Raw genomic sequence first — 14,352 nt, 5'->3', positions numbered from 1 at the left:
CATGCATATGTCGTAGAAACATTCCGGTGTTGTCCATGTATTTGCAGATGTTGGTTCTCACGTTGCGGATAGTAGGGATGGAGCGGCACCTAATAGAAGTGCGACAACTTTCGCTTCGCTTCTGCGGCGCATTGCTCACCAGGCGAGAGCTTTAGAAGCCCAGGTGCAACAGCAGCTGAGAGGAGGGCTGAAGTCTGCTGGGGGGAGACAGGAAGTGCGCCGCTCGAGAAAGGGTCTCCGGCCCACTCAGCTGAGCGCAGGGACGGGAAAAGGCCAACTGAACGGCGTTGCGTCGTCGGGAAAGCTTTGTGCCGCGGTTGGCGGTCAAGAGGACACAGATCACGGTCCTAACATCGACCGCGAACGCGGTAGAGGGGATGGTGTTGCTGTGGAATCGCACTCAGAGAGAGCACACACACCCGCAGTACAGGGTGGGTCGAGAGAAGGTCGCGGACAGGACAAAAGCATGAAGAAAATGAAGAAGAAAGAACTGGAAAGACAGCTTAGATACAAAGAAGAAATGAGGCAACGGGTATATGCGAGACTAGAGGCATTAGCGGGAGAACGAGCGGCCAGAGCGCGAGCCGAAGCACGAGAGGAGGGTTTGAGGCTTTTGGTGGAGGCTGAAAAACGAGGTAGAGGCCAGCTGTCTGCGACTACCCCTGGATCGCTGTTGTTTTCCGGTGGAGAATCTCAAGCCAAAGCAGAGTCTGCTACTATTGTGAGACCGTTGGAACTGCAGACATGTAGTGCTGTCGTCAGGGAGACTGGATCAAAAAAACAGAGGGAAGTCCCAGAGAAGCCAGAAGCAGAGAGGAGGACAGACGACGGCACTTCAGACACCGCTTACACTTCCCCCTCCGATGTTTCAGAAGCTTATGTGTCTCTGTGGTCGGGCAGTGGGAGCGAAGAAGACGGATGGGCAACATCACCGTTCGCTGCAAGTGCGGCTGGGACACAGACTAGCGACGCAAGTGACCGTGTACCAGCGTTGACAGAGAAGAACCTGTCGAGAGTGGGGAATAGTTTTCGTGCCGAGGTCGTAGAAGGGCAGAGGTCGTTAGTTGAAGGTTCGAAGTCCATGATGGAGTCTCCTCAGTGGTTACCCAAAAATGAGGTGACAACTGTCAATTCGAGGTCTCTGTCTTCGTCTGGCGAGCCAGCCAGCAGTGGCGAAGGAGAGACGTCCGAGAAACCTGTCCACGGGTCTTTCAAGTGTGTTACGGGACGAGCGCGGCTTCTGGAACTCTCCTCGCACGGACTGAAAAAAAGAAACAAGAATCTGTGTGAAGAGAAAGGAGACAAGAAAACGTCACTCTCCTCCTCACCTCTACATGACCAAAGACCGGGTGATGAGGAAAACCAGAGAGAAGACGTGACATGTGGTACGCCTTGCACTCTTGAGAACATGAGGACCACTGAGCAGGCCAACGTGTCAGTTCCTGACGGGAAAAGAGGGGCGCCTGACAAGGTGGTTTTGAGGATCGACGAGCCCACCGGGCAGTCAGTTGAGCGGCGAGAGAATGAGGTGGACGATGCTCAGTCTAGTGTCACTTCCCGTGGTTCGTCCGTCTCATCTGAGGACGAGAAGGATACGCTCAGCGGTTCGCTGCCCCCGAGTGATTTTGAAGAGGAACCGTACGGACTCCAAGAGGGTTTCAGTTGGGGAAGATTCAATGGTGGCGACTCTTCGGCTCCTGAGGAAGATACAGTAGAGGACGGAAGGGAGTTCATCTGGGATGCCGCTACTCAGAAGGCAGCTGGCTGCTCGTCGGAGCCGTGGCATGTATATGTACCTCGCACGCTATCCATCTCCCCGGAATTTGGAAAGGCACAGAGAAGAAGACGAAAAGAGGAGAAGTTGTGCGTAACGAGGAAGGCTCGAACACACAATGGAGACAAAAAGGGAAGACGCAGGAGACTCCTTCAAGAAGACGGTAGGCGGTGGAGAAGGAAAGAAAGACAGGAAAGCGATGACCCTGTTGCCTGCCAAGAAGACGACAAGGAGACAAGCGGAATCGCAGCCGGAGAGGCCATGGGTCAGCAACTACCCCTAGCAGAACTCTATAAACTACTTGGGCGCAATCAGCTCCCCCGGTCTCATCGAGGATCCTCTAGTCCAAGTTCAAATCGAGTGTTAAATGGCGCCACAGTGAGAGTTAGAAAGAAAAACGTATTCTCGTCTTTCCCGGCTTCGTTTGATTCTTCGTCCGGGCATTCCTTCCGAGAACAACCAGGGAACAACGAGGGCCGACGGGCTACAGCTGATGAGACTTTGCATCATACTGCTTACGGTATCGTGCCGCAAGCACGAGAAGGATCTGCAAGAGCGGTAGATCAGCGTAGAGGTTTCAGGACCAGTGATGACTTCCCAGGGGGACAGCGCCGGAGATCCAGGACGGGGTCGGGCTGTGGTCTTCTTGCTTCTCCGGGGACTACGTCGGCTCGCATGCGGGCACGATACAAGCAGTGTAGAGAGAAGGCGAGACGGTCGCAATGCAGCATGCTTTTTCACACAACTGGTAGAGATGATGCACACGCGCCAGCCCCCTCACACGTTGCTGGCCTTCGTCACGAATCCGAACAGAACGATCGCGTGACATTCTCAGCGGCAGATCGTAGCCATACTGAAACAGCTGGGGGGCGGACAGAAGCGAGTAAAGGTGGACAAAGGCTTTTTGCCCAAACAGCGGAGCACTTGATGATGTATCAGATGGACTACGACAACATGCCGCAGAAGCAAATCAATATGGGTTGGGACTCTAACCAGCGACCGGTACGTTTCTTTTGGGCTGTGCCTGCAGGGTGATGTCTACATGCTTTCCGAACTTAGCTCCGCTGAGACAGTGGTGGTGGCATCTGTGTTGTACTTCAAGAAAATGCTCATGACTACAACTCTGTCTCGTGCCCCGCTGCTTGGTTCAGTTGACTAATCCCCCGAACAGTGGTGCCAGTGTAATAGGATAGGGTTTCTGGTGTATTAGTGCTTCGGTGTTTGGTACTGCTCTAATGATCGATGAACGGGAAGTCAAGGTCGTGACGCGGATGCTGGTATTTCTCACGTGGTGCAGTGAGCTGAAATATTACCGGGGTGTGAAACCTTAGAGCGGTCTCACCATAGCATCATCGTTGCGTGACCCCACCACTTCACTCCGCCACTATTTGTTGGAATCCAAGCATACCGTACGGACAGGGTCAATGTTCATACACTCCTGTGCGCTGGTTGGATCCACTGCAGGCATGTTTGCTGCAGCCGTGTTTCTTTTTAGGACATTTCTGTTTGTTGCGTGCAGCCTCCGCCGACCGTTGCTGAGTTAAACCGGGCGGCTCCCGAAGGCATGCGCTGGGATCCGCTTGCTCAGACGTATCAGTACGACTACTGCAATCCATTCTCCGATGAGGTCCGTTCGAGATACTTTCAGCGCCTGCTTCCTGCAACCACTGTATTTAGTATACATGCTTCGCGGCTCGTGCGTTTCCTTGGCCCAGTGCTCTTTTTTCCTCTGACCTGCTTCGAAATGAGGAATGGCTTTGACTAATGAGAATTTACTAGATTGGGGTCTTTCTCATTTTGGGTCACTTACTGTGTCTCGGGGTATTTGGAGACAGATGCGGACTGCAGGCGCCACGAGTTTTCTGTGGGGTCTCGGTGTAGTTTGCTTAGCCAGTGGCGGTCTTCCCGGAGAGACCAATACTATATATCGGGACTTAGCCGAAGCGCTCTCTGTACTAGCGCGTTTTTGTCTGTTATTCAAAGGAAGCTCGCGTAGGAACGCGGGATTAGGCCGTGTAACTGTCACGCATCGGGTGGTGGCTATCTCCTTCACCTAAACTTTAAACGCTGTACGTGGGCGCCGGGGAATCTAGCCGCAAGGTAGAGGCGATATCGTTACAGCTCTGAAGCTGTGAATGCATTGGTACTAGTGATTTGTTTATTTGAAAAGTGTTAGCAGCTGTTCCACGTGTACGGGCGTTACCGCTGTCATTTATATCACACGTGCGAAGTTCAGGGCTTTCTTGGGTGAACGCGGCGGATAGTAGCATTGCTTTGCTGTCCAGCTACGGAACAGTGTATAGCGTCTAATGCTGTATCTTTTCTAGTTGCATCACCCGTAACTACCTTCTGTCCAAGCAGCTGAAACCGCCACATCCAGCATGGACAGGCCACGGTAGGAGGTGTCTCCGGAGCACGCTAAGTCCGTGACGCGACAGCGTTGGTACAAAAGACACCAGCTGTCCATCAACACTGCAACAGAGGCGGTCGTGTGCCGCCTGTAATGTTGCTGTCCTTGAAGTGTACAATGTCCGCCAGTGACTTAGTACAACTCACTTAATCTCAAAGAAGCAGAATTCCGGTGCTGAAATCTTTTCTGGTCAGACAGCGCGTTGGATAGGATTACCGGAAGCTACTGTAGTATAAGCACACGTGTCAAGTATCATGCCTGGTTCGTCACACAGAACTCTCTTGTTCGAGTTATTCATCCAGGAGGGGGAGTCACTCATGGGAATGTGTGCCCACTGCATAGCTTTTCCTGCAGTGATGTGCAAAGCTTCTCAAGTACCGTCCACACGACTTTGTAGCAGCCGTGGCCCGTTGTTCGCATGCTTTCTGAAGTAACGCTGGAAGCTTAGCTTGCGTCTGTAAGCTGTTGTGTCGCCCCTGTACGGTGTGGAGTCAGTGAAGATACGCGTTAGATTTTTGTACTGCATCGCATGTTCTGTTTGCGATACAGGGCTATGGAAACAGAGCGGCGGGTGCTATACAGCAGAAGGGAGAACTGGCACGAGTGGAGCTCAATGCCGGTAACAGGAAACATTATACGTGCCCCTGTGGAAGACTTCACTTGGTGGTGGAGCTCTCTGTATCATAGTCGACGTTTAGCCGAGCACACGCACAGTTAGTATTTGGGGCGTGCTGTGCTCTTGATACCTCTCATGCACAGAAAAAGCAAACTGTCAGTGCCTGTGGTCGCTGACGACGGAGCTCTGTTACTAGTCGCTGAACATCTTGCGCAGTGCGTCCTCCACTGTAGGGGAGACTGCATGTACCGGCAGGTCAAGAATGGATCACAACTCTGTTGTTCTTGTCGTCGGCTCTCTTGTCGTCGGTTGGTCACCGGCGCGAAGCCGAGCACCTTTTGTGATGATAGGAGTAAACCACTCAAACGTAGATTGAGACTAAGCATTAGCGTCAAAATCTCGGCGGAACTGCGTCTGCTTGGAATGTAGTTAGGGTGGCCTCGACTCCGTACCGTTTGGGTGTTCAGGACGGCAAGCGGACTATCATATAGGCAAAGGCGCGTACCGCGTGAATGAGAAGACGGGGGCACATGACTACATTGACGGTCCTCAGAGTAAGTTGCTTAGCGCTTTGGTTTTCTTGGGAGGACGCAGTTTACACAAGAGTAGAGAAGGACGCGAGGCCGGTGGACGCGTTCATGCACCCGCAGTGCCGGCATTTCTGCTATACAGTCAGCATGTTTTATGTGGGGATATCCTGGTTTCCACGTTTGTAGGCGGGAGTTCGTCGCGTGTTCGGTGATTAGTCGTACTCAGAGGAATCCGAGTAACTAAAAGGTCCGGTGGTAGAATCAGTAGCCTGGCTGGGAGCGTGATTGCCGTGGGAACCCCCTCTTTCGATTGGTCTTACACATCAGTGAATATCGCGTCTTTGGATGCATCGTCTTGTATCTTGCTTCCATCGTGCTGGTTTTCAACATCATTTCGTCGTCTTCTCTTGTATCCCCCAACCTCTACAGCTTCATGAAGTTTATATTGCTCTACGGATTCTAAGTGAAGCGGACTGACAGATGAGCTGGCTATCGTATTGTCGGAGCTGGAAGCCTACACGTAGCACCACCCGTCGTTGCTTCATTTCCGGGTGTGTTCCGCTGTGATGTTGTCCACACTTTGGCCGCTGATTACAGCGTTTCCTGCAGCAGGTATTCAGCCCCTCGATATTGTCGGGTTGTTTAGCAGTTGATGTTTAAGGTTGATGGATGTTCGCTGCTTGTGTCGCAGCAAGTTTGACTGCTGCCGGGTCGCCTGCTTCACCCAGCCGTGAATGTTAGGCGTCTAGGTAGGAAGAATGGAGTCATGGACGTAGTAGCACCGTGCAGGAAAGGTGTATCTTAGCGTGCGATTGAGCTCCTCGGCAGTTGTGGTGTGGCCCAGTCGCAGCTACGTCTCGCTGAGAAAGTTTCTCTAAGGTCTGTGTGTGTCCGGGGAAGCCGAGAGTACCGTCCTTGTCAGCACGGCCGGGTTCTTCGCACCTTATCGCCAGGCGGGCAGTCGTCAACGGATTCTGCGTGTGTTTGTCAGAGGATCTTTATGGCATGTACGGAGCGATGGACCACATTGACAAGAAACGAGACAAGAGGCCCAAAGGCTCTCGACCGGAAGGATGGGATGTGAACTACGCAAAGGAGAAGTATGAACGTGGTGTGCCAGCAGGTGAGGTCGTGGGACTGCTACTTCATGGGGGAGGGCTTTGCTGAGCGATGGTCGGTAAAAAGCTTTTTTCCCGAACGTGGTATGCCTCTGTGGGGCTGTCCTCTGATCTCTGGAGTAAGGGCGCTGGAGTTGCTTGGGATTATCTTACCGAGGAATTCCGAGGAGAAGGGGAAGGCAAGTGTTTTCGGAGTAGTTCAGCTCATGTACCTTCGCACCACGCAGAAGCGCTGCGCAAAGCGAAGCTGCGGCCAGAGAGCTGTGCTTGTTTCAACGTCCGGTCCGATCTGTGACAGTTGCAAACCCGCAAGGGTTTATATAGTTTGTATTCGATGTGGCAACTTCCATGTAGTTCTGTTTTCGGTTCGCCGGGACTGTAACATGTGTCAGGTTTTATCGCAGAGCCGGCCCAAGAGGAAGATCAAACGGAAGAAAACTTACTAGCGGGTATGCTGAAAGCTCCAACTCGTGAGAGCCCGGAGTATCTAGCATTCGATGGTGGCGTAGACATTGGCGCACTGGGTTTGGCGCCCGAAAAGTCTGCTGGCAAACGTGCGAAGGTTGCCCGCGTGGGACATCGGGAAGGCGGTGAAGGGGAACCAGACCTAGAAGGTCTGGCTGCCGAGGAGAATGGATATCATGTCGAAGAAAGAGCACTTGTCGCATCGGGGGCTGGCGACGTGGGAGGCCAGCTCGGAGCATTCCGGGTAGGCGAAGCTTTTGTAAGCAGTTTGCACCTCCACACCGCCACGTCTGTACCTCCACACCGACATGTCAATTTTGCTGTTCAGTTCAGGTGTACTTCATGTGTCAAACTCTTCTAATGCGTTCGTGTTCTCCTAAAGTAACTACAGTTGCCTTGCCGTTGGGCCTCTCTTCAGCCTACTGTCACGTAGACTACCGCGACTTGGGCAGTAACATACCCACTCTCTCTTTACGAAGAGTGACGACTGCGTTTGTAAGTGCGTCAGAGCCACGCCTCAAGGACCGCGCCAGGGGAGCGGTATGGTTTGGCGTCATCGTCTCCTCGTATCTGGAGCCTGAGGGCCTCACAGGGAAGTCCCACTCTCGTAGGACCTGCCAATATGAGATTCGTGTCAAAAGGCCTCGCTGTCCTCATGTGCGGCGATTTATGGGGCACGGTAGCATGTATCGAAACATTCCTGAAGTCTTAGCCAAGCAGCGCCGGTGGACATCGACTGCCTGAGTGTTGCGGCAGTGGGTCCGCGCGTAGGTGTGCACCTTTTTACCTCTCGTGACCCCTCACCCAAGTAAGTGTAAAGACCATTCGTTGAACTGACCGACCCAACTGGTTCGATGTAGCCCTGTGGTATCCCTATATCCATCCCCAGGTCTCTGCGGTGGAGGGGCGTGCTTTGAGTCGCTCGTTTTTTCACAGCGCTGGCGATGCTGGTTCCTTCGTGCACCATCGTGTGCTGGTTGCTCGGTGAACGATCGCATGTCGCTTTTCACTTTACCTGGTCAGAGTATCTCGTTTAGTCTTCTTTTACCATCGTGCGGAGGCGCCTGCTTTGGACTTGCATTCACGGTTTGTCCGAACTTGCGTTTGTGACGTAGGCAGGCCCTCCGACGGAGTGGCACCGTCCTTCGCCGACCGGAGGTTACGCGGCGGACCAGATGGCCAAGTGGAAGTGGTACTATCGGATGGTGAGTAGAGCCAGTTCACTCGGAGACGTCGTCAAAGGTGTGCATGCTTTGGAGGGTAGGTTCATCAGGCGTGTGTACCGATGATGTAGCAGCATTGTCGAGGATCGAAGGAGAGAGTCCCCGGCCAGGTGTCATTCGCTGCACCGACGAAGTACGGACGTTTCCGACTCGTGTAGTATATTTCTCTCTGCGCAGTGGACACGGGAGTAGACATTCACGGAAGAAAATACCACATCGCGAGTTATTTTTTTTTCGTGAATGTCTACTCCGTTGTCCACTGCGCAGGAAGAAATATACTACATCTGGCAGCAAGTGAACTTTCCAGTGCGGGCGAACCACGTATTTTGCGGGTTCCCGATTCACTTCTCTTCGTCAGGCAAGTCAAGACGTGCAATTCTTCGCACACCAGACCAGCAAATGCAAGAGCAGCCCTTCCTCTCTTCCCCGCTGCATCCGGGAACCGCTATCATAAAGTTTACCTTCCGTCTTCAAAGCGGCCACACCACTCTTTCACACGCGTCTCGTGGCCATCTCTTCCAGGGAAAGCACGCTCGTGCTGCCTGGTCTCTGAGAGCGATTTTAAAGAAGGGGCGTCCCCTGAGACAAGCCGCGCGGCTATACGGCTGTCCAGATCACGACTTGTCCTCACACACCACGTTTGAAACTCAGCGCGAATCATTTCTGTTGCATGGCTTTCGATTCGCCACGGCTGGACTTTATTGTTTGTTAATGGCCCTGTGTTTCGCAGATGTCAATGATATCAGAAGTTATTTAGGGGGTGCACGTCGCTTCAGGAAACTGCTCGACATCCCAGTGGATAACATCGTGTATGTCATCACGGCCAAGTGCTTCCCCCTCATGGGCGGTGTAATCAGTACCTGGCTTTTCTTCGGAGCGGAGGTCCCCCTTATCGTAAGTTCTGACAAAGCGATCCGTGACACCGTATGTAGTGTTAGAAGGTGCTCTGTTACGTAAGGACGACTCGTTGCCTTCGTCATCCATCAAACTGTGTCTCTCAGGCATGACTTCGTTGCGGTTCTACCCTACGTGCAGTATAGAGTTTCGAGAATGCAGTTGGACGCACGTGATTTGCTACTGGAACACGTCCTGACGAAGCGATGCTTCTGTTGGTGATGTCTATGCGGTTGGCTTCTGTTTCTTCTCCAGCAAGATCAAAGCTGGTAATGAGAACTTGTGTGTTCATGGGGTTCCTGTGTTTTGTGCCAACTGACAGACAACGCAAGAGCGGGAAAGGCGGATGAAGCGCGCGAAGAAACCCCGCCATACAAAGCGTGCTGAGGACGAAGGCGCTTAAAACTCAATCCAAGTGAAAGGTAATCAGCAGTCATTCTGGTCCCACTCCGTCTGGAATACAACGTTGTTCAAGGAGGTCGGTTGGTCCACTGACAGGGAAAGGGATCTTCTTCTTCGAATCCTTCAACTCAGTTGCTAACGCTGTCTGAGCGCAGACAAGGTATCTGCTCGCGGACCAGGGTGATATGAGGTAGATTAGTTTGTAGTTTGTGTACGTCTCCTTCAGATTAGTTTTTTCGTGGCCCGTCCAAGGCGCGAGTGTCTCGTTCCGCTCTTCGAGTGGCACGTATGCACCCCTGCTTTCTTTCTTCCCTGATCTTCGATCTTTCCTTCGGACAACCAGAGTGGATCTCTTGGAGTGCAACCACTTTTACGACGCATGGTCTAGTTATGATTTTTGTTTTACTGCGTCCCTTTTATGGACGATATTTCAGCATATTCGTAGGGACTCTAGAGCTCTCGCTATAGTTTGTCTGCTAAGTGAAGTGCGACGCAAAACTGGCAACTGAGTCGAAGCCTGTTTTTGCTTCATTTCTCCCCGGTGGCGGTTTAAGCCCGAAAAGAGACTGCATGGCCTGTTTTGTACCGGTTGATACGTGTTTCGTCGCTCAAGTGTCGCTGAGTGTGAAGGAGTGTGGGGTCAGTCCGCAGTTTTTATTTCGGGGAGTTCAGGCGGCCCGTGTCACCGTGGTATGACTTGCCGTCTTCAGCGCGATCACTGGCATCACGGTGACGGTATGGCGAAGTGGCCATGTACGAATGAACGACTGCCCCAGCAGGTCGTGGCTTGTGTCCACGGCCCGGCAACACAGCCACTGTTGTTTGCTGCGGCGGTTCACTTTCCTATAAGATCGTGCCCGGGGTGTTCCTAGGCCGGTATGTTAGCGGACTCGTTAGTGGCTACGGATTCTTGTGCTAATTGAAAACCGGGACTCAGAAGTACTTCTATTTTCTCGGATACTTTCAAACCGAGTTGCTTTGACCGGAGCAACTGTAGGAGTCAAGGCCACGCAGCAAAATAGAATAGCAAATATTACTAACGGTTCCCACGCCAGTCATTCATTCAACCACCAGGTGCCAGAAAAACAAAAGAGATTATTGCTGTGGTCAGCTAAGCACCCGCAGGAAGTGCTCATCCCACGGGAGCGCCGTAGGCGCGGTCGGGAGTTCCGCCACGGAGTGGGGGGCACGAGGGGGACCACTGCTATCCTCAAGGGTTTGGGATTTTGTGTATTGTCGAGTGTCAGTCCGTACTCCAGGCTAACCTGCGGCTTGTATGGCTACAATTTTCTTCGGGCGTCCTCTTCCGTGGCCTGAGGCTTCGCGACCTCCTGGGCGGGCGACGGAGTTCGCAGATTCAGCTAGTCCGAGTTCCTAGCAGACACAGATCGGAATAGCGTCATGCCACAGTCGCTCTAAGAACTACTTTTCTGTAGGTCGAGAGGCAATGCAAATGAGCTCGGGGGTACGAATGCGCTGGCACGTCTCCAGCTTCCTTCTCGCATTCAATCGTCCTGTCGCACCCGTGGTGTTCCACCCCAGCTGTAGAAAGAACAAGTCCCTTCTAGGTTTGCGTGACGGTGTGTCAGTCTTTTACTGCTCTACACCCGGTCGTCTAGCCGGCAAAGAAATTCAGAGATGAGAGACTTCCTTGAATGCCCCGCTCCACTGCCATGGTAACTTACCTTTCTCCACGCGATTTCCAGAAGCCGGTATTCTTTCTCCATCGCATCGAGTTCGGCTTCTTCGGTGCTTCGGGGAGACGGCGCGTGTTCTGCGAGCAGGGTTTCTCCGCGGTCTGAGCCCCCTCTTCTATTCACAAGTTCCAGCTCCTGTTCAAGAAAAAAATAACTCCAACCTCAAGCATTAGGTCGGTCATATCGCCCTCGCGTGTCTTCACCGGTTATCAGCGAAGCTCGCGACGAACTGCAGACTAGCCGAAACTGTAGGGGCCCCAGCACGGAATAGACTGCTGGTTTGCGACTAGACCAGAGTGGTGCGCCTGAGGGGCGCAGTCGTCTGGTGTAAAAAAGTTTCGGGATCTTGTTGACGTACCGGCCTCAGGTCACTCCCACGAAAAGTGTGTGCAAGACAACTAAGAGTGCAGCTGACCCACCTTCTTGACGGCGTCGCGCCGCTCAATGACATATTGAACCACGTCCTTCTCTCTTGCAAACATAGCTTGGACCACGCCGAACTCTCCAGGAGTCTGTATATCGCGTGTCAGTCGCCCAGAGCATCCCCATTCCAGGCATGACTACACATGGCGAGTTCGACGTCGTCTGCAGTTCTGCCCGACGGCTTTCTACCTTAAGGACACACATCTGGCTCACATTTCAGTAGTTGCTTACCGGCACAGTGAGATTCTTTGGCAGCGACACGATGTGTACAATCCCGCTTGCATCCCCGGCTGCTACGAGAAACATGACAGAGTCGGTAGCTTTCTGGAGAGCACCCACAGGCCTGCTCTCCTTCCTCGGTAGCCGTTTGTCGGCTGTGCTCTGGCGCCGATCAGTTGACCGAGGCGGGTGAAAGGAGAGGCAGGTTATGGCAGCAGCACCAACTATAAATGCAACACTGTACGTCTGGGATTGTTCGGAGAGGTCCCAGACTTCGAGAGAGCCGTCAACCCTTCCAAGGAAGAAGACCGATGGACGGGTGGGGCTCCACGTTCCCGATGAGTAGCAGACGGGCGACCTGAAGAAAGCTCGGAATGCGAAGCAGGGAGTTTGCCCCAGACTCTATGAGCGGCGCCACGCGAGAACCGGGAAAGCATTCACTCACTGGGACTCCGTCTCCTGTCGTTGGTCTGAAACATCACTACGGCCGCGCGGCCGGAATTCTCTTCCCTTCGAAGAGGGGCTCAGCAAAGTAGCGCCAGTACTGTGTGCTGGTTCCAAGTACACGCCGGCCGCGTTGACGCTGACGGGGCCGAACTCCTACGGACCGATATGGACCAGCTGCTGTTCGATACAGTCGCCAGCCACATTTCAAAAATCTCTTGTACCATGTAACTATATTCTTGCTGCTTTGCTTTGGGAGTCGCTTACGTCGGTGAAGTGAAAACGGGAGAAGAGCAGTCCAGCTTCCAAATGTGAAAGTTCAAATCCATGACAGTAAGGAACACATCGTCAAAAAAAGGCGACACCTCGAAGCCAAGAGTAGGCCGGCAGCTTCTTGTTTCCTGAATCGAAGCACGCAGCCTGGCACATGGCGCGGGACCTGAGGCTCGCCTTGATGTCTCCGGTTCCGTGTGGATTGCGGAGCCTTATTATTGAGAAGGCTTTGAGTGTCCGACGTTTCGATCGGCTTACGGTTAAGAAAGTTTTGATGTGCTCAGCCTTTTTGTCCTCAGTCGGCTGACCCCAGTCTCCAATAAGGAGCTCACCGTCTTCCTGTGTAGAACAGAAGCAGTGTAAATTGTTCTCCTGCAACCCTCAACGATGCCCCGCCGGCAGGAGTTTCGGCTCCGTGAGAGTCAGAGAATACATCGTCAGAATGATGATGGCATGGAAGCACTGCCGAGTGTGCATGAGTTTCATGTCCCGCATCACCAAGGCGAAGGCCTGTCGCCAGGTTCGTGCTGATTTGCTATGGTGCTTGAGGGGCTTTGGAGCCCGGTGCGTTTCTGCCCGAAACTGGATTTTATGAGTTGTGCTGTCCCTAGTGCAAATGAAGCTCGGGTGCGTCCTCGTTAAACTCTTTGATAACTCTGGATATCTAGACTAACCGTCGAGGCCCAGAACGACGTTGTCACTTCTCCAGGTTCGGTTTTGGGGACAATCAGGTGACAACAGCCCAGATCGACGCCTGCGGAGCAATTCAGGCAGTGTGTGAGTGCAGGCAGAACGCGACCGATGTAGGCACAGATCGTAAACCCTGTTTCGGGTACACCACTTTGCATGACGCGTCGGCACAGCTCCTGTCCGCAAGTCCTGTTGGAGCTTTGTTCGGAAGTTGGCGGGACGCTCACCCGATTCTGCCCTCTTCAGAGGAGCCTGGAGGAAAGGGCGCCATTGGAAGTTCTCGACCACGACGGAGTGGACGGCCGATGTCACATCCCATATCATAATGCACCCATCGCCCGCAGAGCTAGCCAAATACACCACCGTGCTGTTCGGATTGAAGGCTAGTTTGAAGTTCTTTCTGAAGTCGGTCCCCGGAGGCAGTACTCGGATATCGGAGACGGTCCGTCGGTGGGAGAAATCAATTGATGACGTTATCATCGGCTTGGTTGCTCGGACTTGCTGTTGATGTGCTGCAGAAAACCAATATTCGCGGCGGCGCATACTATGCGTAACGCGTGATGTTCAAGTAATTAGTCACGAACTCGGAACCCACTCTCGTCCCCCCTCAACCCACATGCCAGCAACGCCCCCACCTTCCGTGAGTGTGTACAGGACCGCGTGAACCAAGGGCGACATGCAAATTGTGCCGTTTCCTACCGAGTGTTTCAGGGTTCGCCCTCCGTCTGTCCGACAGTGTGAGACATTTCAACTTCTTATCTCGCCTGGCAGCAGAGTTTCTATCGATCAATACAACTCCTCAACTGCATGCATTACCAGTGAGGACACGTGTGCTAAGCAGTGTGTACGCCTCATGATGCCAGCCGCACGTCAGGAAGCTACTGCCCGTTCCTTTCGTTCCTACTGAAGACCAATAGCAGTAAGGGGATCTGACTTACTTCTGTGCCATTCGGTAGAGACCGTGGAACTCGAGATCAGTCCGTCCGCTTTCCAGATTGCTAGCTGTCGGGACGCAAACGAAAATTTATCGCGATGAAACGCATCATCCCTGGCGGGAAACGCTAGCCCCAGGACGCCGGAAGTAACCGTATCTGGAACGGCTACTTAAAAGCAGATACATTCTTCATCCCATACCCAACTCGGAGGTTATACTGACTAACAAATATAGAACCTA

The 14,352-nt window shown here is 53.0% G+C and overlaps 2 protein-coding genes across 2 annotated transcripts in view; one reads left to right on the top strand and one right to left on the bottom strand.

Moving 5' to 3' along the window:
- Nucleotides 1-10,565, top strand: part of CSUI_000363 (c2 domain-containing) — a 31,640-nt gene extending 21,075 nt beyond the window's left edge. Inside the window, exons 22-30 of the mRNA XM_068060597.1 lie at nucleotides 48-2,776; nucleotides 3,294-3,401; nucleotides 4,734-4,803; nucleotides 5,268-5,354; nucleotides 6,322-6,453; nucleotides 6,841-7,157; nucleotides 8,029-8,494; nucleotides 8,867-9,030; nucleotides 9,353-10,565. Of these exons, the coding sequence (XP_067927428.1) occupies nucleotides 48-2,776; nucleotides 3,294-3,401; nucleotides 4,734-4,803; nucleotides 5,268-5,354; nucleotides 6,322-6,453; nucleotides 6,841-7,157; nucleotides 8,029-8,202 (3,617 nt within the window). The 3' untranslated portion in view covers nucleotides 8,203-8,494; nucleotides 8,867-9,030; nucleotides 9,353-10,565. The remainder of the gene's footprint in view (nucleotides 1-47; nucleotides 2,777-3,293; nucleotides 3,402-4,733; nucleotides 4,804-5,267; nucleotides 5,355-6,321; nucleotides 6,454-6,840; nucleotides 7,158-8,028; nucleotides 8,495-8,866; nucleotides 9,031-9,352) is intronic.
- A 127-nt stretch (nucleotides 10,566-10,692) lies between these two features.
- Nucleotides 10,693-14,352, bottom strand: part of CSUI_000362 (wd g-beta repeat-containing protein) — a gene marked incomplete at its 3' end in the record, with an annotated part of 8,052 nt that continues 4,392 nt past the window's right edge. Inside the window, exons 10-17 of the mRNA XM_068060596.1 lie at nucleotides 14,117-14,180; nucleotides 13,406-13,690; nucleotides 13,163-13,242; nucleotides 12,747-12,827; nucleotides 12,483-12,616; nucleotides 11,784-12,129; nucleotides 11,549-11,641; nucleotides 10,693-10,806 (exon numbers count right to left, since the gene is read on the bottom strand). Coding sequence (XP_067927427.1) covers nucleotides 10,693-10,806; nucleotides 11,549-11,641; nucleotides 11,784-12,129; nucleotides 12,483-12,616; nucleotides 12,747-12,827; nucleotides 13,163-13,242; nucleotides 13,406-13,690; nucleotides 14,117-14,180 — 1,197 coding nt within the window. The remainder of the gene's footprint in view (nucleotides 10,807-11,548; nucleotides 11,642-11,783; nucleotides 12,130-12,482; nucleotides 12,617-12,746; nucleotides 12,828-13,162; nucleotides 13,243-13,405; nucleotides 13,691-14,116; nucleotides 14,181-14,352) is intronic.

This window comes from Cystoisospora suis, assembly GCF_002600585.1.
Source record: "Cystoisospora suis strain Wien I chromosome Unknown contig_157, whole genome shotgun sequence".
Lineage (NCBI taxonomy): Eukaryota > Apicomplexa > Conoidasida > Eucoccidiorida > Sarcocystidae > Cystoisospora > Cystoisospora suis.
Note: the sequence above shows the minus strand (reverse complement) of the source record. Positions and strands in the feature narration are given on the sequence as shown.